Source organism: Oncorhynchus gorbuscha, linkage group LG10 (assembly GCF_021184085.1).
Source record: "Oncorhynchus gorbuscha isolate QuinsamMale2020 ecotype Even-year linkage group LG10, OgorEven_v1.0, whole genome shotgun sequence".
In the NCBI taxonomy this organism is placed as follows: Eukaryota; Metazoa; Chordata; class Actinopteri; order Salmoniformes; family Salmonidae; genus Oncorhynchus; species Oncorhynchus gorbuscha.
Genome location: NC_060182.1, coordinates 68,753,199 through 68,776,074, shown reverse-complemented (window position 1 = coordinate 68,776,074; position 22,876 = coordinate 68,753,199). Strand labels below are relative to the sequence as shown.

The 22,876-nt window shown below is 44.9% G+C and overlaps 1 protein-coding gene across 4 annotated transcripts in view; it reads right to left on the bottom strand.

The window, feature by feature from the left end:
* Positions 1–22,876, bottom strand: part of LOC124046431 (ryanodine receptor 3-like) — a 179,850-nt gene that overhangs the window by 69,948 nt on the left and 87,026 nt on the right. For all 4 annotated transcript variants that reach the window (XM_046366785.1, XM_046366788.1, XM_046366787.1 and 1 more), the window contains exons 14-22: positions 14,102–14,282; positions 13,044–13,179; positions 8,131–8,226; positions 7,253–7,371; positions 5,784–5,917; positions 5,320–5,561; positions 4,926–5,118; positions 3,215–3,431; positions 2,882–2,986 (exon numbers count right to left, since the gene is read on the bottom strand). In XM_046366785.1, coding sequence (XP_046222741.1) covers positions 2,882–2,986; positions 3,215–3,431; positions 4,926–5,118; positions 5,320–5,561; positions 5,784–5,917; positions 7,253–7,371; positions 8,131–8,226; positions 13,044–13,179; positions 14,102–14,282 — 1,423 coding nt within the window. The remainder of the gene's footprint in view (positions 1–2,881; positions 2,987–3,214; positions 3,432–4,925; positions 5,119–5,319; positions 5,562–5,783; positions 5,918–7,252; positions 7,372–8,130; positions 8,227–13,043; positions 13,180–14,101; positions 14,283–22,876) is intronic.

Genomic DNA, 22,876 nt, shown 5'->3' with positions numbered 1-22,876 from the left:
CTCTGGAGAGTGGAATAGAATAACAGCGCTGTCCAGGTATGTGTTCTGTTCAGCCCAGATTTAGTATATTGTCTCCCTGGTGTAGCTTGCCCCATGCACTGCCAGGACAATGTCACCCGGCCTAAGCTAACGAGGTCTCGTAAAAAACAGATAAAAGCCAAACTGCTATGTCAGGGGTGCAGAATTCTGTTTAAATGAAGAAGAGAGTTTGACCCCGGCGTAATAGATCTCCTCACCATCAATCAAAGTCTCTACTAAGATGTGGGAACTGATGGAATGGCTGGAGGTCCAGTGGGTGGACAAATCACACTGTCACAGTTGTGTTTAGAAGTGGGATAGAGTGGAAGGAGGACTGCAGGAATTAGAGAATCATTCAGTAGGGTGGGCTACGGTGGTCTACTCTACACACATCCATCACTTATGTAAAAATAGATATAAGAGCTGTGTTGCATATTGTTTCTGGTATTGATTGTCTGCACCTTTAAGGGCAGTGGGGCACAACAGGTCATTTTGTCAATGTACTAACATGAAACAAAGAAAGAGTCATTCAGTCTTTGTAACAGTAGGGCTTAATGAATTCGCATCCAGTTGAATAATCTGGAATTCAACTAACAGAGAGAGAGAGAAAAATAGTCTTTCCAATCAAGAATAGTCAGTCTTTCCAATCATTAAAGTGACCACTAAAGGTCTCTGAACTGAATTACAATGTTGGGCCTAGGGGTTAGGAGTGTTGGGCTAGCAGCTGAAAGGTCATTGATTCAAATCTCTGAGCCGATTAGGTGAAAGATGTGCCTTTGAGCAAGGCATTTAACCATAATTTTACCAGGGTCGCTGTCAATAATGGCAGATCACTGGCTATGAGCCCACTCTCTGAGAGTGTCTCAGGGGGAATGGGATATGCAACAAATTAATTTCCCAATTCACACATGAACTTGTTTGATATAAGTGTGAAATATGACATGTGTAAACACACACCTAACTATATTATCTTAATGTCTATAGTCTAAACATGTCACTGAGGCCTATTTCCTGTTTAATTGCTGCAACAGAATGGACAAAATGTCCTTCTGTGCCTTTGACTAAAACAATTGCATTGTAATTCATGACTGATTTAGGACACAGAAAAGATGAGTCTCTCGCCTACAAACAAACAAAAATGGAGTCTCTAGAATGAATGGCATGATGAGCACAAAAGGAGAAATACGGGAGTATTCTTCACTTACCCTCTGTTGGGTTTGAACCGCAAATTATAAAAGAGAAAGCAAAATGGTGTACAGGCTTGTTTTGGTGCTTTAACATTGGTAGAATTTACAAGATTAGATCAGGGTTAATGCATTTCACACAAATAATTATCAATACAATTGGCCTAACACAAACAAACATTTGCAAGCTGAGATTTACTTATGTTGATAGTTTATTTATGTTTATATTGGTTGATGATCCATTTAGAGGTAATGTATTGTGTCTTTCCTAAGTACAGTGCCTTCGGAAAGTATTCAGACCCTTTGGCATTTTTCACATTTTGTTACGGCCTTATTCTAATTGAATTGTTCTTTTTACCTCATCAATCTACACACAAAAACCCAGAATGACAAAGCAAAAACATTTCATTTAGAAATTATTGCTATTTTTTTTTTTAATATATAAAACTAAAATATGACATTTACATCTGTATTCAGACCCTTTACTCGGTACTTTGTTGAAGCACCTTTGGCAGTGATTACAGCCTCGAGTCTTCTTGGGTATGAAGCTACAAGCTTGGCACACCTGTATTTGGGGAGTATCTCCCCATTCTTCTCTGCAGATCCTCTCAAGCGCTGTCAGGTTGGATGGGGAGGTTTGCTGCACAGCTATTTTCAGGTCACTCCAGAGATGTTCGATCGGCTTCAAGTCCGGGCTCTGGCTGGGCCCCTCAAGGACATTCAGAGACTTGTCCCGAAGCCACTCCTGTCTTGTCTTGGCTGTGCGCTTAGAGTCATTGTCCTGTTGGAAGGTGAACCTTCGCCTCAGTCTGAGGTCCTGAGTGCTCTGGAGCAGGTTTTCATCAAGGATATCTCTGTACTTTTCTCAGTTCATCTTTGCCTCGATCCTGACTAGTCTCCCAATCCCTGCCACTGAAAAACATCCCCACAGCATGATGCTGCCACCACCATGCTTCAAAGTAGGGATGGTGCCAGGTTTCCTCCAGATGTGACGCTTGGCATTCAGGCCAAAGCGTTCAATCTTGGTTTCATCAGACCAGAAAATCTTGTTTCTGATGGTCTGAGTCCTTGAGGTGCATTTTGGCAAACTCCAAGCAGGCTGTCAAGTGACTATTACTGAGGAGTGGCTTCTGTAGGAAGAGTCATGTTGGTTCCAAACTTCTTCTATTTGAGAATGATGGAGGCCACTGTGTTCTTGGGGACCTTCAATGCTGCAGACATTTTTTGGTACCCTTCGCAGATCTGTGCCTTGTCACAATGCTGTCTCTGGCATCAACGGACAATTCCTTCGACCTCATGGCTTGGTTTTTGCTCTGACATGCACTGTCAACTGTGGGACCTTATATAGACCGGTGTGTGCCTTTCCAAATCATGTCCAATCAATTGAATTTACCACAGATGAACTCCAATCAAGTTGTAGAAACATCTCAAGGATGATCAATGGAAACAGGATGCACCTGAGCTCAATTTCGAGTCTCATGGCAAAGGGTCTGAATACTAAGGATTTTTTTTACTTCATCGATTTTAGAATAAGGCTGTAATGTAACAAAATGTGGAAAAAGTTAACGGGTCTGAATACTCTCTGGAGGCACTGTATGTCAATGACATGGACTGCCCAAAATAGTTTGCCAGTGCTCTGTGAATCTATTCCCTCCATCAGTGTTAAAGAGGTCTCCTACCTTCCCATAAGACCAGCCCAGTTCTATCTTGTTCCTGGCCCACAGCTCGTGGATATTCTCAGCCAGTCTGTCCCGGACCTTCTCCAGATATGGCAGCATGACGATCTGAGAGACAGAGAATCAGTGTCGTAGATAAACAGCATCTGTTTGCAGACAGTACAGCAGGCCTATGTCATCAATCATACATTGTGGATATTTGGAAACACTTACACTTTAGGTATTACTGTACAAGCCCCTTTAAAACATGCAGGATAAACACTGTTACTGTGTTTAAGGTGAGCCATGTTGCAGTTCATGTGAGGCGTTCTGAGCTGAAAGCCATACGCCTTTTACCTGGCTGGTCTCCACAGGGGTGGGTATGAAGGAGGCCTGAGAAATGAACTGCGTGGTCCCCAGCAGGTCTCGGACCCCCTCCATGTCCCGTTTGTACTCCTTCACTGGCTCCACCTTCATCTTCTCCTTGGGGAGCAGGGCCTCGTAACACGGAGCATAGCCCGACGGAGGCAGGAACTTGAAGTCGCCATGACGACCGCCCATCAGGAAACGCACCCTAGAGAGAGAGGGACTTATCAATCAGTGTGTTCAGTATGTGGGTGACAGGTTGATAGTGGTGAAGGGGTTAGTTAGAGCAGAACATAGAGCCACTGAGTGCCACTGAGACCAAACCCTAGCCCTTCACCAGCTCTAACCAACCTCCAGACCAGCTCTAACCAACCCTCATACCAGCTCTAATCAACCCTCATACCAACTCTAACCAAACCTCATACCAGCTCTAACCAACCCTCATACCAGCTCTAACCAACCCTCATACCAACTCTAACCAACCCTCATACCAGCTCTAACCAAGCCCCAACCCAGCCCCAACCAAGCCCCAGCCCCAGACCTGCTCTAACCAAGCCCCAGCCCCAGACCAGCTCTAACCAAAGCCCAGCCCAGCACTAACCAAACCCCAGTCCCTGCCCAGCTCTAACCGAGGCCCAGCCCAGCTCTAACCCGAGGCCCAGCCCAGCTCTAACCAAACCCCAGCTCTAACCGAGGCCCAGCCCAGCTCTAACCAAACCCCAGGCCCAACTCAGCTCTAGCCGAGGCCCATCCCAGCTCTTGCCAAGGCCCAGACAAGCTCTAATCGAGTCCCAGACCAGCTCTAACCGAGCCCCAGAACAGCTCTAACCGAGCCCCAGCCCAGCTCCAACTGAACCCCAGCCCCAGCCTCAACCTAGCTTTAACCAAGCCCCAGGTCAACTCTAAACAAGCTCCAGCTGAGCCCGGCAGAGCAGAAAGTGACTATGACTAACCCCACTTTGAGAATGATGCAACATTTCAGCCCACCACTCAGAAGCTCTCCTGGGCCGTAACCGAAATAGCAGCTGTAGTAGTGATGATGACGCATTCACTCCAAGTGCACAAATCAATTATTAACAAGTGTGTGCCATTGCGTAGCATGCCCCGCTGCACAGAGGACAGGAAATGTTCAAACCCCACAGGGTTCGTTTACAATATATGATGTGGCCTGCATCATACAGACAGACAAAATGCCGAATAACGCTGACAGAATTCCTATAATTATGAGTTCCTGTTAATTTTGTATAATGCTGTATAATTTTGTATAATGCTTCTGCAAATGTTATTGTGGTAATTGAGATACAGGGTAGCTTGCAGGTCATTATGAAATTTGATGTGAACTGAAATATTTTGAGCTGTCAAGCGTCATGTCTCGGACAGTGGTCCAGAATAGTAAAATGCCATTTTGCTGTAGAAAACAGGGTCGGTCATAAAATCCTGGAATGCTTCCTGGAGCTTGAAATTTCATTTTTCAGACATGTCAGTCACATCATTTGAAGTTGCCGTGGCAACACAAGTGCGTAAGATGTATGCCGAGCCCTTAAGGATTCATATTTAGAGGAGACTATAGAGGAATGGATTAGATGGAGTTTTGTGCAAACTAGAGGGAGAATAGAAAGCGATTTGAGGAGAGGGCCCTGTATGTGTGTATACGTGTTCATTCATATAAACGGCAGGTGTGTGTGTAAGAGAAAACACATACTTGACCCCAGCGGAAAAGCTGACAACAGGGAAGAAGAGTCCATCGATGTTGAAGTTCTCGAACATGCCCTGTACGGGCTGTCCATTGATCCTGAAGGAGATGCTGGGGGCTCCCAGGTCCAGACAACAGCTCACCACATCCTCAGAGGTCAGGATGTGTTGGTTATTAGAAGCCACCGCCCGGGAGATACGACCTGCAATAAACCACAGTCTCAGCACAGAAATATGACCTGCAAGACACGCACTCACTTTTGCACACGAAAGCACACACACACAGTGGGCAGAGATATTTGCCCTGCAGGACACACACTGTCTAGACACAATCTGGGTGACTTCTCATAATTTATGAAGCAGGTGACTTAATGTGCTTGAGATTCAGATGGAAAAAAACTGACCTGACCAGAGATGAAGTCCGTCGAAGCCGTAAGAGTAGAGGTCGTCCCCCACCCCGTTGCCCCCCCAACCCTCCCCTCCACCTGGGTAAGGGGCGTAACCCTTGTCGGTGGCCCAGCCCACACGCAGGTGAGAGGGGTCACTGGTCAAGAAGTGGTCCACCTGATCAATCATCAGCTCGTAGTACCACTTCTTATACTGGGCCGAGCCCTCACTCATTCCCAGGTAAATGTTGGGCCTCATGCTGCCAAAGATTAGAGACACGGATTAGGGTTTAATCACGTACCGGTAACTGTGTTCGATGTTGTTAAATGCACCTTCACCTTACACAATCCAATCAAACAAACACAGCAATAAAAAGGATATCCAACACTAATATATATATATATATAGTATATAACTCGCACTTTACAACCAGTAGCGCCTTAATCTAATTATACTGGGCTGGGATTGGATGGCTTTTTACCTTTGAACGTCATTGACCAATCGGGTCTGGAGAAGCAGATCTCTTTTGGGGAGCAGGTGATCGCAGATGAGGTTCTGATTGGCTCGTACTGCCACCCCATTACACACACACAGGGAACAGAGCACATCCAAAATCTGCAGGCAGAGAGAGAGAGAGAGAGAGAGGGGGGGGGGCAGAGAGAGAGAGAGAGGGGGGCAGAGAGAGAGAAAGACAGATAGAGAGAAAGACAGAGAGAGAGAGAGAGAGTGACAGAGACGGGAGAAAGACAGAGGCAGAGAGACAGACAGAGCCAGTACAGGACCAACTCATCCTTAGTCATTTTCCATGTTACTATTAGAGGGAGAGCATTACCTTTAGCTATTAAATAACAACTTGTCTGTTAGAAAGTTTTCCACAGTATGTGGCATGGTATTATTTAGAAACATGTATTTTAGTGTCAAAATTAAGTAGGATCATTTTGGTCATAAAGTTAGTACATTCCAAAACTGAGTTTTGCAAGATTTGTGTAACTGAGGTCATCACGACCTACTTGAACTACAATTATGACCACTTGCCCAGAAACACGGATTTGTAACACCTAGAGAGAATTGTCATGCACAGACAAAGAGCTGCGGTGATCTTGATAGTGATCACTCAAGTATGCCAATGTTTTGGGCCAAATGAGAATTGAGGCTGTGTGCACTTGTATCCCAACTACCACTTGTCAATATTCCAAAAATCAGAATCAATTCATGACAATTTTGACAATTTTTATGACAATTTTGAGGAAGTGGTACTGTCTATGCTGTTGCTACTGTGCCTCAAGAGGGACAAACAACAATAACTTCCAGGGTACAATAAAGCAAAACATAACACACCCACATCAAACCACACCCCCAAGACTCAAATCTCATTTTTTCTTAATCAGCAATAGAAAAAAATGCGGAATCGGTGAGTCCAGCCGCTCTTTAATGCAGCCAGTCATAATTACTGAGAGATGCTAATCAGCAGAAACCACATCCAGTAATATCATTTTGATGCATGTGGGCCCATCCTGGCTTTACAAAGCAGAAGAATTAAATGGGCAAAGGACGGCAGCCAAGGGAGCCAGGCCAAGACCTGAGCTTTATTATCAGAGGCTTTATGAGCGGCTACAGCCAAATGATACAACCACTGTGATTTATGACAAAGGAGAGGGCAGCCCGGCTGGAGTGCTTATTTCAATGTAAACATATTGATACACAATGCCTATACACATTACAGTCAACTGCCCAGCTCCAACAAGGACTCATCAACTCTCTGCAGCCCTGTCAGCACTGGGTGTACAAATAAAATGCAGGCTCATCTGTGAATTACTGTGCTTTATAAGAAACTGTGGTCAAGCTCTTGTGATGGATAAATAGTATCAAAACAAAAACTATGTAGTTCCAGTATATTCACTTGATCATGCTGATATATTTGATACAGCTCCTCCTCCGGTTCCAGCTCACCTTGTGGTTGCGTCCATGTTTGTAGAGCAGGGAGATGATGGACTTGATGTGTCCTCTCTGGATGATATTTAGAGCCTCCGGGCTCTCAATTAGAATGCAGTGGAGAACCTCCAGTATGCCTGCCGTGGCAAATCATCAATTAACGGCCACCGAGGACAAGGGAACAAGACACAAAAGGTCATTTCGCAAACGCATGCTCCTGAGCACAAGAGGAGGGTATGACGATACATGGCCAGGCATTACTAAAGCCATCCAGGACTCTAAACACCAGGTCTGGGGTTTACAACAGTGCAATCCAACTCCACATCACCTTTGAAACCATGTGCAGACAGCATGCAGGTAGGACAAGGTCACACAAAGCTTTAGCTTTATTGATTGATTGAATCGATAATGAAAAAAGAAGTAGACTGCTCCAGCCCGGAGACTTTCCATACATAAAAGATTAGCAGGGATAAAAACACAATAAAGCCCGGAGGCTTATTTCCATTGTGGTCCTCAAACACGTGTCATGGTGGTATTGTGTTATCATTTAAACACGTGTCATGGTGGTATCATGTTATCATTTAAACACGTGTCATGGTGGTATCATGTTATCATTTAAACACGTGTCATGGTGGTATCGTGTTATCATTTAAACACGTGTCATGGTGGTATCATGTTATCATTTAAACACGTGTCATGGTGGTATCATGTTATCATTTAAACACGTGTCATGTTATCATTTAAACACGTGTCATGGTGGTATCATGTTATCATTTAAACACGTGTCATGTTATCATTTAAACACGTGTCATGGTGGTATCATGTTATCATTTAAACACGTGTCATGGTGGTATCGTGTTATCATTTAAACACGTGTCATGGCGGTATCATGGTACCTGAGGAAGACTCCAGTCTCTCCAGCTTGCTGACCAGCCAGTCCAGGTTGTTGGAGAACTGGGTGCAGTTGTTCCTGTTGCCTCGGATCAGCGCCGCTACAGGACACATGGACAAGGTCACAGGTCAAGGGGAGGAGACACGATACATATCCAGTTGGCAAGTTTGAAGAGGATAATGCAAATTGCTTATCTTTGACCTTCAGTACAGCAAAAACATAGCTCCTATAGAAATACACTGCGCATCTTCCGCAACAAACAATGACACCCATGTCAAGGGAAGAAGACAGGTTACATATAATCTTTGCTAGTTATGAAGAGAATAATTCAAATTGCTTGTCTTTGCACCTACAGCCAACAACACTGTCAAACCTTACATCTTACAAAACCACAACAACAACGTCACACCAAATGCACACCTTAAACCACACTCCATGCCAAGGAAAGAGTAGTGTTCTTCTTCAAAGCCTTTAAGCATATTAATTAAGCTGCGGCGTATAAAGGACGGGCGTGACATCAGGGGGACAGGAAAGGAGAGTCGTCCCAGCCAAAAATGACAGGGTCACCTGGGATAGACAGAGGAGAGGAGGCCTAGCTCACAAATCCATTTAGCTGGTGCAGGTGTGTGGAGGAGGGGGTACGAGAGGGGGGACGTGGTCTGCACATTAATGCTCCCCATGAGGAGAAAGCACCATGTAAACACGCTGTGAAGGGCTCAGACAATGACACAGACACTAGAACTGGGAAGCTTCCGAGCTGGAGACACTGGAGCTCCTACTCCCAAGAGGGAATGCCTATAATGTACAACTGACATGTAAGATTGGACTGGTTTTTCCCACCCTGAAAGACCGTATTCGAACAATTTGTGGCCTAACTCAAGGATATGGGGGAAAGTGTTGACCATCTGGTGAACATGGGCAGTCCAGATTGGCTGGGAGAATGTTGTAGACATGCTGGGGGAGATGTTGGGTAGAGGCCCTGGAAGCAATTCACACAGACGTGAAATCTGCATGCTATCCTTATCCACTTCCAGCCCCTGCACGAAGCTCCAGCCCCTGTTCGTGGGTGTGTGTGTTCAAGTTTTATTCCTCGTATGTGCAAGATACACATGGTATACACCGTCCAACCAAAAGCTTACTTGCAGCTTCCTTCTCGACAACGCAAACTAAAATAAATAATAAAAGATAAGAACACGAACATAAAGTAAATGGCTCAGTAGAATAGAATAAACATTTTTGCACAAGTATAATACAGGAAGGCACAAGTTATTGTCCAATATGTACACATGTATCAGGGAACGGGGGATGGGGGGGGGCAAGTGTTTAAATTGTGCAGTATTAGCAAAAGTAAATACGAGTCTGGTAGCAGCAATTGTGATGTGTGTGTAGCATGAATGCATGTGTGTGTGTGTGTGTGCATGTATATGTGCGTACAGTACGTATGTGTGTGTTTGTGAGTCTGTGTGTGGTACTAGAGTGCATGTGTACTGAGGCTAGGGCTGTGAAGGTCATGACGGTCAAGTTTATTGGTGGTGTACATAGTTTGCAGACGTTATCGCAGGTGCAGCGAAATGCTTATGTTTCTAGCTCCAACAATGCAGCAATATCTAGCCAATACAATAACAATACACACGCCTTCTGTCATTGTGAAGGGTCCAGTTCAGGTGTGTTTGTCCGGTCTACGATAAAAATGTGTACTGTTGAGGGTACTCGAAGACTGGAGTTGAGCACCACTGGCTAAATGGGTGGACTGACGGCCACTGCAGGGAGCAAAGCAGGATGTGTCAGTATGTGGTGTGATTTGTTGATTCAACTCAACTGACATTACAAAAAATACATTCCCATTGTATGAGCAACATCATTCCCCTTTGACATCATTGGAACGAACATTATACACTACCATGGAAATGATTTGCATCACAACAGCAGGCATCCACTGTGAGTTCACCCACGAGTTTACCAGTCACATTGCCAGGGTTAGAGGTTCCAAGCCTGTTCTATTCATTCTATTTCTATGTGTGCGGCTGCAGGGAGGGGGGCATTGTCTAGGCAACCAAAGACTCATTTGCTATTACACCTTGTTTGTTTCAACAAGGAGCAAAAAGTTTCATCGCGTTGTTAAGAGTCCATGTTACCTCAGAAACGGACTCAACCAAACGAATGCCCGGCCGTCCCTTCTTCAGTCAGCTGTTCGTTCCACACACACACAAAATATATATACACACACACACGCACACGCACACACACACACACACACACACACACACACACACACACACACACACACACACACACACACACACACACACACACACACACACACACAGTATATACATACATACATACACCACCAGTTAAAAGTTTTAGAACAACTACTCATTCAAGGGTTTTTCTTTATTTTTACATTGTAGAATAATAATGAAGACATCAAAACTATGAAATAACACATATGGAATCATGTAGTAACCAAAAAATAATGTTGAACAAATCAAAATATATTCTGCAAATAGCCACCCTTTGCCTTGATGACAGCTTTTCACACTCTTGGCGTTCTCTCAACTAGCTTCATGAGGTAGTCACCTGGAATGCATTTCAATTAACAGTTGTGCCTTGTTAAAAGTTCATTTGTGGAAGTTCTTTCCTTTTTAATGCGTTTGAGCCAATCGGTTGTGTTGTGACAAGGTAGGGGTCGTATACAGAAGATGTCCCTATTTGGTAAAATACCAAGTCCATATTATGGCAAGAACAGCTCAAATAAGGAAAGAGAAATGACAGTCCATCATTACTTTAAGACATGAAGGTCAGTCAATATGGGAAATTTCAAGAACAAGTGCAGTTGCAAAAAACCATCAAGTGCTATGATGAAACTGTCTCTCATGAGGACCGCTACAGGAATGGAAGACCCAGAGTTACCTCTGCTGCAGAGGAAAAGTTCATTAGGGTTACCAGCCTTAGAAATTGTAGCCCAAATGCTTCAGAGTTCAAGTAACAGACAAATCTCAAAATCAACTGTGAATCAGGCCTTCATGGTCAAATTGCTGCAAAGAAACCACTACTAAAGGATACCAAAAAGAAGAAGATGTAACAACGTACGCTGAGAGTCGGGAAGCAAGTTCAGGGAGTGAATACATAAAAGAAAAGAAAAAAAGAAACACAAACAGCGCACAGACATGAAACAGGAACAATGACGACTGAGGAAGAAACCAAAGGGAGTGAAATATAAAGGGAAGGTGATGGGAGTCCAGTTGAGTGTAATGCTGGTGACAGGTGTGTGCCCTAACGAGCAGCCTGGTGATCTAGAGGCCGGAGAGGGAGCACACGTGACAGTACCCCCTCCCCAACGTGCGGTTCCAGCCGCAGGACGCCGACCAGGATAACGATCTCAGGGATCAGGAGCGGACCGGTCACCTCTGCTAAGGTGCAGGAACGTGTCAATCCAGCTGAGGCGCGGTAGCATGATGACCTAGAGCACCGGAGAGGGAGCATATGTGACAGAAGAGACTTGCTTGGGCCAAGAAACACGAGCAATGGACATTATACCAGTGGAAATTTGTCCTTTGGTCTGGAGTCCAAATTGGAGATTCTTGGATCCAACGGCTGTGTCTTTGTGAGACGTGGTGTGGGTGAACAGATGATTTCCACATGTGTATTTTCCAACGTAAAGCATGGAGGAGGTGGTGTTATGGTGTGAGGGTACTTTGCTGGTGACACTGTCAGTAATTTATTTCGAATTCAAGGCACATTTAACCAGCATGTCTACCACATCATTCTGCAGCGATACACCATCCCAGCTGGATTGGGCTTAGTGGGACTATCATTTGTTTTTCAACAGGACAATGACCCAACACACTTCCAGGCTGTGTATGGGCTATTTTAAAAAGAAGGAGAGTGATGGAGTGCTGCATCAGATTACCTGGCCTCAACAATCCCCTGACCTCAACCAAATTGAGATGGTTTGGGATGAGTCGAACCGCAGAGTGAAGGAAAAGCAGCCAACAAGTGCTCAGCATATGTGGGAACCTCTTCAAGACTGTTGGAAAAACATTCCAGGTGAAGCTGGTTGAGAGAATGCCAACAATGTGCAAAGCTGTCATAGCAAAGGGTGGCTATTTGAAGAATCTCAAATATAAAATATATTTTGATTTGTTCACCACTCTTTTGGTTAATACATGATTCCATGATTTCATAGTTTTGAAGTTTTCAATGTTGAAAATAGTAAAAATTAATTAAAAACCCTTGAATGAGTAGGTTTGTCTAAACTTTTGCCTAGTACTGTATGTCATATTTTTTTTTACGGTTATGACTGTTATTTTATTTTCATGACGGTCTTCAACCATACCTGTCGGTTACACAGTTATACAGTAATTGTGCCTGCCCTAACTGAGTCATCCTCACAGACAGGTGTGTAAGATGGGGAAACACCACCTTAGAGTACCTAGAGGACCATAAACAGCTCTGTAAATGCCAGCTCAGCTGAGACAAATAAATCCCACGGCAGCAGTGAGACGCAGGCCTGTGGTTGGTAAGAGCAGTACTGGGACTCAGAGAACACCAGGGCTTTCGTGGCAGGCAACAATGATTGATTACTGTGAAGTGTGTGTGTGTGTGTGTGTGTGTGTGTGTGTGTGTGTGTGTGTGTGTGTGTGTGTGTGTGTGTGTGTGTGTGTGTGTGTGTGTGTGTGTGTGTGTGTGTGTGTGTGTGTGTGTGTGTGTGTGTGTGTGTGTGTGTGTGTGTGTGTGTGTGTGTGTGTGTGTGTGTGTGTGTGTGTGTAACAAGCAAGGAGCAGAAAGGTTGTCCTGTCTTTGTCTACTGTTGTGTTTAACAATTTTACTGTGACACTTTATGTGATTGTAACTATATTGGTGTGATGACTAAAATACTCTTTGGAGGATATACTCTTCTATGGTATCTCTCACCTAGCAGCTCATAGAGCAGGTTGAGGATGTCCTTCCAGGAAGCCCCAGCCTCTGCCCCGGCACACTCCCCAAAGTGGGCTGCACTGTTGTACACGTTGAGACGGTCGATGCAGCAGGACACCAGAGTCAGCATGCCCTGAAACAAAGACACACCCATCATTACTCTGACATCATCATCATGTGTCCTCAATTAACCTGCTCCTAGTCTCTCCCATGCCTTCATGCCTGGATGATTAACCTAGGATGGTAATAGCGATCAGGTATGCTAAGCAGCATGCCCAGCTGTGAGAAAGGAAAATTGCAGGTGATTTATAACTCCATGAAAAGCCTATCAGCTGTCAAAAAAATAAAAAAAATAATTGACCTTACAACTGTATCGTATGGGAGAGCGGGATGGAAAAGAGCAATTTGGGGATATTAATACAATTATGGAGAAGTGTGTAGGCTGGGATATAGATGGGTTATTGAAGCATTCCAAGGGCAGGATCGGTGTATGCCAGAAACAGTATTGTGTATGGTTATACCAATTATGTAAACATTACATTACACTGCACACAGCTATTTTACATCAATTCCTGTTATGAAATTATTGCTTGGAGACAAAGTGAACAACTCGGGAAATGTAAATCCACAGCAACAGCTTTTGTTTCCGTTAAGGAGAGAAGTTGACGTTGTGTATTTAACATCACAGGCACAAGGGAAGGCAGCTGACATTTTATCATTGATGAGAACAATTTTGGGCCGAGAGGCTTATCAAAAGGCTCCACGCCATTGTTGTCACCACAGAAAAACTCGGAACAAAACTGCTGACAGTTGAAAAGCAATGCTCTGAAATACAATATGGCATTGAAATACTGTACCAAGAATCCATTGATTTAGCCTTTAAAAACAGCGTGTCTTGGCAACACTGCATTTAAGCCCGGCTCCTGCAATGACCACTTACTAAAATTGCCTTAATCACAATTGAAACCCCTGACTTTGGACTTTTATTGTCCTCTGCTGCCAAGCAACCGTCAGGCAGGATTGCGACGCGGCACTTCATGTGTGGATGCACTCACTTCCTGTTTGAAGAGGTTCTGTCGGTTCTTGAGAGAGCGCAGCATGATCTGTTTCTCCTCGTGCTCCAGCTCAGCATTAGGCACCTGGAAGTAGGTGATGAGGTCATTGAGGGTCTGGAGGACCTCCTCAATGGGCAGGGCTACTGATGCACGGTTCTTTCCCCCCAGACAGTCCAGGTCTCTGGAACAGGGAAGAAGGGTTATCTTCACCACAGGAAACTTTGAAAGTACTCCATTTTGCAAAAGTAGATTTTTCAGCATCAAAACAAGGGAATATACACTGAGCATATCAAACATTAGGAACACCTTCTTAATATTGAGTTGCACCCCCTTTTGCCCTCAGTACAGCCTAAATTCATCAGGGCATGGACGTTACAAGCATTCCACAGGGATGGTGGCCCATGTTGATTCCAATGCCTCTTACAGTTGTGTCAAGTTGGCTAGATGTCCTTTGGGTGGTGGACCATTCGTCAAACACATGGGGAACTGTTGAGCATGACAAACCCAGCAGCGTTGCAGTTCTTGACACAAACCGGCACCTACTATCATACCCAGTTAAAAGGCACTTAAATCTTTTGTCTCGCCCATTCACCCTCTGAATGAATCACATACACAATCCATGTCTCAATTATCTCAAGGCTTAAAAATCCTCCTTTAACCTGTCTCCTTCCCTTCATCTACACTGATTGAAGTGGATTTAAATAAGTGACATCAATAAGAGACAACAATTTTCACATGGATTCACTTGGTCAGTCTGTCATGTTCACACTGCTTTGTGCACTCAGTGTATGACAGCAGGTTCTTTATATCATGACATCATTATATGATAATCATAAGGTTTCATAACAACACCGAACTCCAGTATTAGAATATGACTCAAGCAGTGACTGCCATAGGAACATCATTTGTGCCTTGAGGTTCATCCATGCTGAAATGTTATTTCTGCGTGTGACCTAAAATGAGCCCCTGCTCTGTCACACAGAGGGGGGCTGAGGAGGGGAGAGGGCGGGGGGGTGGAGAGGTACAGCTCACAGGCGGCAGTCTAGGTCTGGACAGTGGTGAAAGCCAGTCAGCAATATTTGACCCACTGACGTCACGGAGGGGGGTATGTGTTTGATTCACAGTCACAGGCCAGTTTAATAGTGGCAGATGAGGAGGCTTTGAACATTTATTCACTCCATAGCATTCTCATTCATGACTAGTCGTAAGTGGCCTTATGGCTTGATGTGTTTATTGTCCTGTTTGGCCACGGATGACTGGGTCACTGAGCCAGGCAGGCAGTGTGCTTTTTGTGGGCTGTGCAGCCCACTGCTCACAGGCCAAAAGCTCAAATGCTGCTGTGCATTCACAGTCTACTGGGCTTTACACCCAGACAGCATGCATATTACACTACAGTCAAGTAGGTGTTATACTTTTGTAGGGCTGGCACAATTACCGTATAACCCATGGATATGCATGAAGACTGTCATGAAAATAAAATAACCGTTTATCAGTGAAGACTTGAACCTACTTCTACCCCCAAGGCATAAGACCTCTCAACAAGACGGCTAAATAGCTAATCAAATGGCTACATTGACTACCTGCATTGACCCTTTTTTATTGAATCTCTTGCACTGACTCTAAGCACACACACTGGACTCTACCCACACACTCACATATACTTACACCCTAACACACACACACACACACACACACACACACACACACACACACACACACACACACACACACACACACACACACACACACACACACACACACACACACACACACACACACACACACACACACACACACACACACACACACACACACAAACACACACACACACACACACACACAGGACTCTACCCACACACTCACATATACTTACACCCTAACACACACACACACGCACGCACGCACGCACGCACGCACGCACGCACGCACACACACACACACACACACACACACACACACACACACACTGATGCAACAGACACACACATGCTGCTGCTATAGCTCAGTCTATTATCTATCATGTTGCCTTGTCACTTTACATTTCAATTTACATTTTTGTAATTTAGCAGACGCTCTGATCCAAATTCTCAGATTCAGGTGGGTCAACCCCGTATCTCAGTCATAGTAAGTACAAATTGCCTCAAAGTAGCTATTCGCAAAGTGAGTGCTAGTAAGGGGGGTGGGGCAGAGAAGACCTTTGACTGGGCTGAGCGGGAGCTGCCCTCTCGAAGAGGTGCGAGGGCCAAAAGACCAGAGGTGGCTCAGGTTGGGGTGTAAGGTTAGAGCAGAGGCTGAAGGTAGGGAGGGGCAGTTCGTCTTGCTGCTCCGTAGGTAAGCACCATAGTCTTGTAGTAGATGGGAACTTCGACTGGAAGCCAGTGGAGTGTGCGGACGAGCGGGTTGACATGGGAGAACTTGGGAAGGTTGAACACCAAACGGAATGCAGGAATTTGATTGCACAAGCGGGGAGCCCAACCAATAGCGAGTTGAAGTAGTCCAGACAGGAGATGACAAGTGCCTGGATTAGGACCTGCACCACTTCCTGTGTGAGGTACATATGTTGTAGAGCATGAACCTGCTGGAGCGAGTCACTGCTTTGATGTTTGCAGAGAACGACATGGTGTTGTCCAGGGTCACACCAAGGTTCTTTGCACGGGACTCCCGGGTGGCGCAGTGGTCGAGGGCACTGCATCGCAGCGGCAGCTGTGCCACCAGAGACTCTGGGTTCGCACCCAGGCTCTGTCGCAGCCGGCCGCGACCGAGAGGTCCGTGGGGCGACGCACAATTGGCCAAGCGTCGTCCAGGTTAGGGAGGGTTTGGCCGGTAGGGATATCCTTTGTGCACCAGCGACTTCTGTGGCGAGCCGGGCGCAGTACACGCTAATCAAGGTCGCCAGGTGCACGGTGTTTCCTCCGACACATTGGTGCGGCTGGCTTCCGGGTTGGATGCGCGCTGTAAATGCAGTGCGGCTTGGTTGGGTTGTGTTTCGCAGGACGCATTGCTTTCAACCTTCGTCTCTCCCGAGCCCGTACGGGAGTTATAGCGAGCGATGAGACAAGATAGTAATTACTAACAATTGGATACCACGAAAGGGTATTAAAGAAATAAAATTTAAAGAAATAATAAATAAAAAATAAAAAAGGTTCCTTGCACAAGGACATTGTGAAGTTGTCAACCGTGATGGTGAGGTCTTGGAGCAGGCAGGCCTTCCCTGGGAGAAAGACAAGCTCTGTTTTGTCAAGGTTGAGCTTGAGATGGAAGGCTGACATCCAAGCTGAGATATCTACCAGGCACGCAGAGATGCGTATCACCAATTGGGTGTCAGAAGGAGGGAGGAGGGAAAGAGAAAATTTATTTAGTGTCATGTGCATAGCAATGATAGGAGAGACTATGTGTGGATCTGAAGCAGCTAAGTGGCTTGGTGTAAAGAGAAAAGGAGAGGGTCTAGAACCGAGCGCTGGAGGACACCAGTAGTGAGAGTACATGGTACAGACACAGATCCTCTCCATGTAACTGGTAGGAGCGTCCTGCCAGGTAGGATGCAATCCATGAGTGTGCAGAGTCTGAGACACCCAGCATTGAGAGAGTGGAGAGGAGAGGAGGATCTGATGGTTCATGGTGTCAAAGGCAGCGGACTAATGGAGGATGACAACAGAGGAGAAAAAGTCAACTTTGGCAGTGTGGAGAGCCTCTGTGACACAGAATCGACCAGTCTCGGTTGAGTGACCCAACTTGAAGCCTGACTGGTAAGGGTCAAGAAGATTGTTCTGTAGAGAAATAGTGAGCGAGTTGGTCAGAAACAGCATGCTCAAGTGTTTTGGAAAGAAAAGAATGAAGGGATTACGGTCTGTAGTTCTTGACATCAGAGGGGACGAGTGTTGGTATCTTGATGTGGGGAAAGACTCTGGCCATTTTGAAGTCAGATGTGACGCAGACAGTGATCAGGGATGAGTTGATGAGGGAAGTGAGGAATGGGAGAATGTCTCCAGAGATGGTCTGGAGAAGGGAGGAGGGGATGGGGTGCAGCGGGTAGATTGTTGGGTGGCCAGACCACACTAGTCACAGGAGAGAGGGGAGAAAGAGGTCAAGGCGTAGGGTAGTTATGTGTGAGTGGGACCAGTGAACTCAATAGGCTGAATGAGGAGCGGGTGTCGTCAACCTTCTTTTCAAAGTGATTGACAAAGTCATCCCTAGAGCTGGAGGAGGGAGGAGTAGGCGGAAAACAGTTCCTAAGCTTAGAGGCAGAAGCCTGACATTTAGAGTGATAGAAAGTGGCTTTAGCAGCAGATAGAGTAAGAAAATGAGGGAGTGAAAGGAAGATAGGTCCTCCGGAGGTTTAGTTTTCCTCCATTTTTGTCAGCTTCCGACAGCCCTGTTCTGCCGCAATGAGTCACTCAGCCATGGATCAGGAGGGGAGGACCGAGCCGGCCCGGGAGGTAAGGGGACAGTGCGAGTCATAGGATGCGGAAAGACAGGAGAGCAGGGTTGAAAAGGTAGAATCAGGAGATGAGAGAAAGGGATTTAGCAGAAGGGAGAGTAGTGGGAGAGAGAGAGAGCGAAGATTGCGACGGCACATGAGCATTTGGGTAGGGGCTGTAACAGGACATTTTTATTGTACATGTCCACATAACTGAGTATGTGACTAACCTTGTGAAACTGTCCTTTTATAATCTCCTGTTCTTGGGAGTATCATCCTGTTGCAAACCAACTTGCACCTGCGTCCTTGTATAGATAAAGTTCCGCTCAAGAACAGGAAACTATAAAGATATGTGCTTATCACCCAATTCTTTGGAACTTAGACCGTCTACCCTGCGCTGTGTAACTCTGGTATTCTCTCTGAGCTCAGAAATACGGAATCTTGGTTTGACTTGGACTCCAGCAAATCCTTATTGTAGAATATACACCACAGGGCTGAGTGGGTAGGGTTGGAGGAGAAGGAGACAGAAAGAGAAAGTAGTGATCAGAGAGCTGGAGACTTCACCCTTACTTACATTAGAGAACGACTGATAATCTGCCGAGCCGATAAATGGGGCCTATATTTGATCTTCCAGTCTTTTGGCCCTCCCCTATCTGCTTTGCTGATAGTCCCTCGGCTGCAATGTGAGCCGCCACTCACCGCCTGAACCACGAGCTCTACACAATGTAGAGGAACGTCTAGCTGGGAAACTGCAGTATTAAGAAATAGATTAATTGACAGTGACCAAAATCGAATTACTGTTGGAAATATTAGTTTAGTTAATTCACTAATAATAAGGCTTCTCCTCTAGGATTTCGTCTGTGCTTAGCGCCATTCCAGTTATTTTTATCCTGAAAAACTCCCCAGTCCTTATAGATTACATGCATACGCATAACATGATGCAGCCACCCCTATGGTTGAAAATATAGCGTGGTAATCAATAACGTGTTGTATTGGATTTGCCTCAAACATAACACTTCATTCAGGACAAAATGTAATTCCTTTGCCACATTTTACAGTATTACTTTAGTGCCTTGTTGCAAACAAGATGCATGTTTTGGGATATTTTTATTCTGTGCAGGCTTCTTCCTTTTCACACTGTCAATTAGGTTAGTATTGTGGAGTAACTACAATGTTGTTGATCGACCCTTAGGAGAAAACTAACTGTTTAAATGTCACCGTTGGCCTCATGATGAAATCCCTGAGCGGTTTACTTCGTCTCCGGCAACGGAGTTAGGAAGGACGCCTGTATCTTTGTAATGGCTGGGCTTATTGGTTCACCATCTAAAGTGTAATTATTAACTTCATGCTCAGAGTGATATTCAATGTCAACCAAAAGGTGCCCTTCTTTGCAATGCATTGGAAAACCTCCCTGGAAGTTGTGGTTGAATCTGTGTTTGAAATTCACCGCTGGACTAAGAGACCTAGTAAATAATTGTATGTGTGGGGTACAGAGATGAGGTAGTCATTCAAAAATCATGTTAAACACTATTATTGCACAGAGAGATTCCATGCAATTTATAATGTGACTTGTTAAGCACATTTTCATTCCTGAACGTATAAAGGCTAGACATAACAAAGGGGTTGAATACTTATTGACTCAAGACAGTTCAGCTTTTCATTTTTTATTCACGTGTAAACATTTCAAAAAACACTCCACTTTGACATTTTGGGGTATTGTGTTTAGGCCAGTGACAAAACAATCTCAATTAAATCCATTTTAAATTCAGGCTGTAACACAACAAATGTGGAAAAAGTCAAAGGCTGTAAATACATTCTGAAGGCGCTGTACGGGCAGATTTGAGTCATTCAGACACTACATGCATGTTAGTTTCATATTTTCTCCTACCCTCGCTCTCCTTGTCAGATACTATGCACATTTATGGCTTGGTGGCAAATGTCATTGCCTTTGAGCTAGTTCTCATAGTACCAGTAAACAGTAACACTAGATATGAGCCATGGAGAGAGATGTGAGGAGATGTGAGGAGCGTTGCTCTATCCAAATAGTAGCAGTAGATATGAGCCATGGAGAGATATGTGAGGAGATGTGAGGAGCCTTGCTCTATCCAAATAGTAGCAGTAGAATTGAGCCATGGAGAGAGATGTGAGGAGATGTGAGGAGCCTTGCTCTATCCAAATAGTAGCAATATATATGGGCCATGGAGAGAGATGTGAGGAGATGTGAGGAGCCTTGCTCTATCCAAATAGTAGCAATAGATATGAGCCATGGAGAGATATGTGAGGAGATGTGAGGAGCCTTGCTCTATCCAAATAGTAGCAGTAGATATGAGCCATGGAGAGAGATGTGAGGAGATGTGAGGAGCCTTGCTCTATCCAAATAGTAGCAGTAGATATGAGCCATGGAGAGATATGTGAGGAGATGTGAGGAGCCTTGCTCTATCCAAATAGTAGCACTAGATATGAGCCATGGAGAGATATGTGAGGAGATGTGAGGAGCCTTGCTCTATCCAAATAGTAGCAGTATATATGAGCCATGGAGAGATATGTGAGGAGATGTGAGGAGCCTTGCTCTATCCAAATAGTAGCAGTAGATATGAGCCATGGAGAGATATGTGAGGAGATGTGAGGAGCCTTGCTCTATCCAAATAGTAGCAGTAGATATGAGCCATGGAGAGAGATGTGAGATGTGAGGAGCCTTGCTCTATCCAAATAGTAGCAATAGATATGAGCCATGGAGAGAGATGTGAGGAGATGTGAGGAGCCTTGCTCTATCCAAATAGTAGCAGTAGATATGAGCCATGGAGAGATATGTGAGGAGCCTTGCTCTATCCAAATAGTAGCAGTAGATATGAGCCATGGAGAGATATGTGATGAGATGTGAGGAGCCTTGCTCTATCCAAATAGTAGCAGTAGATATGAGCCATGGAGAGAGATGTGAGGAGATGTGAGGAGCCTTGCTCTATCCAAATAGTAGCACTAGATATGAGCCATGGAGAGATATGTGAGGAGATGTGAGGAGCCTTGCTCTATTCAAATAGTAGCAGTAGATATGAGCCATGGAGAGATATGTGAGGAGATGTGAGGAGCCTTGCTCTATCCAAATAGTAGCAGTAGATATGAGCCATGGAGAGATATGTGAGGAGCCTTGCTCTATCCAAATAGTAGCACTAGATATGAGCCATGGAGAGATATGTGAGGAGCCTTGCTCTATCCAAATAGTAGCACTAGATATGAGCCATGGAGAGATATGTGAGGAGATGTGAGGAGCCTTGCTCTATCCAAATAGTAGCAGTAGATATGAGCCATGGAGAGAGATGTGAGATGTGAGGAGCCTTGCTCTATCCAAATAGTAGCAATAGATATGAGCCATGGAGAGAGATGTGAGGAGATGTGAGGAGCCTTGCTCTATCCAAATAGTAGCAGTAGATATGAGCCATGGAGAGATATGTGAGGAGCCTTGCTCTATCCAAATAGTAGCAGTAGATATGAGCCATGGAGAGAGATGTGAGATGTGAGGAGCCTTGCTCTATCCAAATAGTAGCAATAGATATGAGCCATGGAGAGAGATGTGAGGAGATGTGAAGAGCCTTGCTCTATCCAAATAGTAGCAGTAGATATGAGCCATGGAGAGATATGTGAGGAGATGTGAGGAGCCTTGCTCTATCCAAATAGTAGCAGTAGATATGAGCCATGGAGAGAGATGTGAGATGTGAGGAGCCTTGCTCTATCCAAATAGTAGCAGTAGAATTGAGCCATGGAGAGAGATGTGAGGAGATGTGAGGAGCCTTGCTCTATCCAAATAGTAGCAGTATATATGAGCCATGGAGAGATATGTGAGGAGATGTGAGGAGCCTTGCTCTATCCAAATAGTAGCAGTATATATGAGCCATGGAGAGATATGTGAGGAGATGTGAGGAGCCTTGCTCTATCCAAATAGTAGCAGTAGATATGAGCCATGGAGAGATATGTGAGGAGATGTGAGGAGCCTTGCTCTATCCAAATAGTAGCAGTAGGATCCAGTTACAACACGCCCATTTCCTGACAGATAGCTGAACTAGCGAATTTTGACCTGGCAGCTGAGTTTAGAGATGCATCCTGACAGCTGAAAATAATAATTTTTCACAATCACGGAAAATTACAAAAATTCTAGTTTCATAAGCATCCGTGATCACAAATCATGACGTTAAGTTGGACCCATTTGCATTGAATAGCGGGGACTTTATATTTGCATACTAACAGCAGTGCCTATATTTGTTATTTAACCTTTATTTAACTAGGCAAGTCAGTTAAGAACAAATTCTTATTTAAAAACGACGGCCTAGGAACAGTGGGTTAACTGCCTTGTTCAGGGGCAGAAT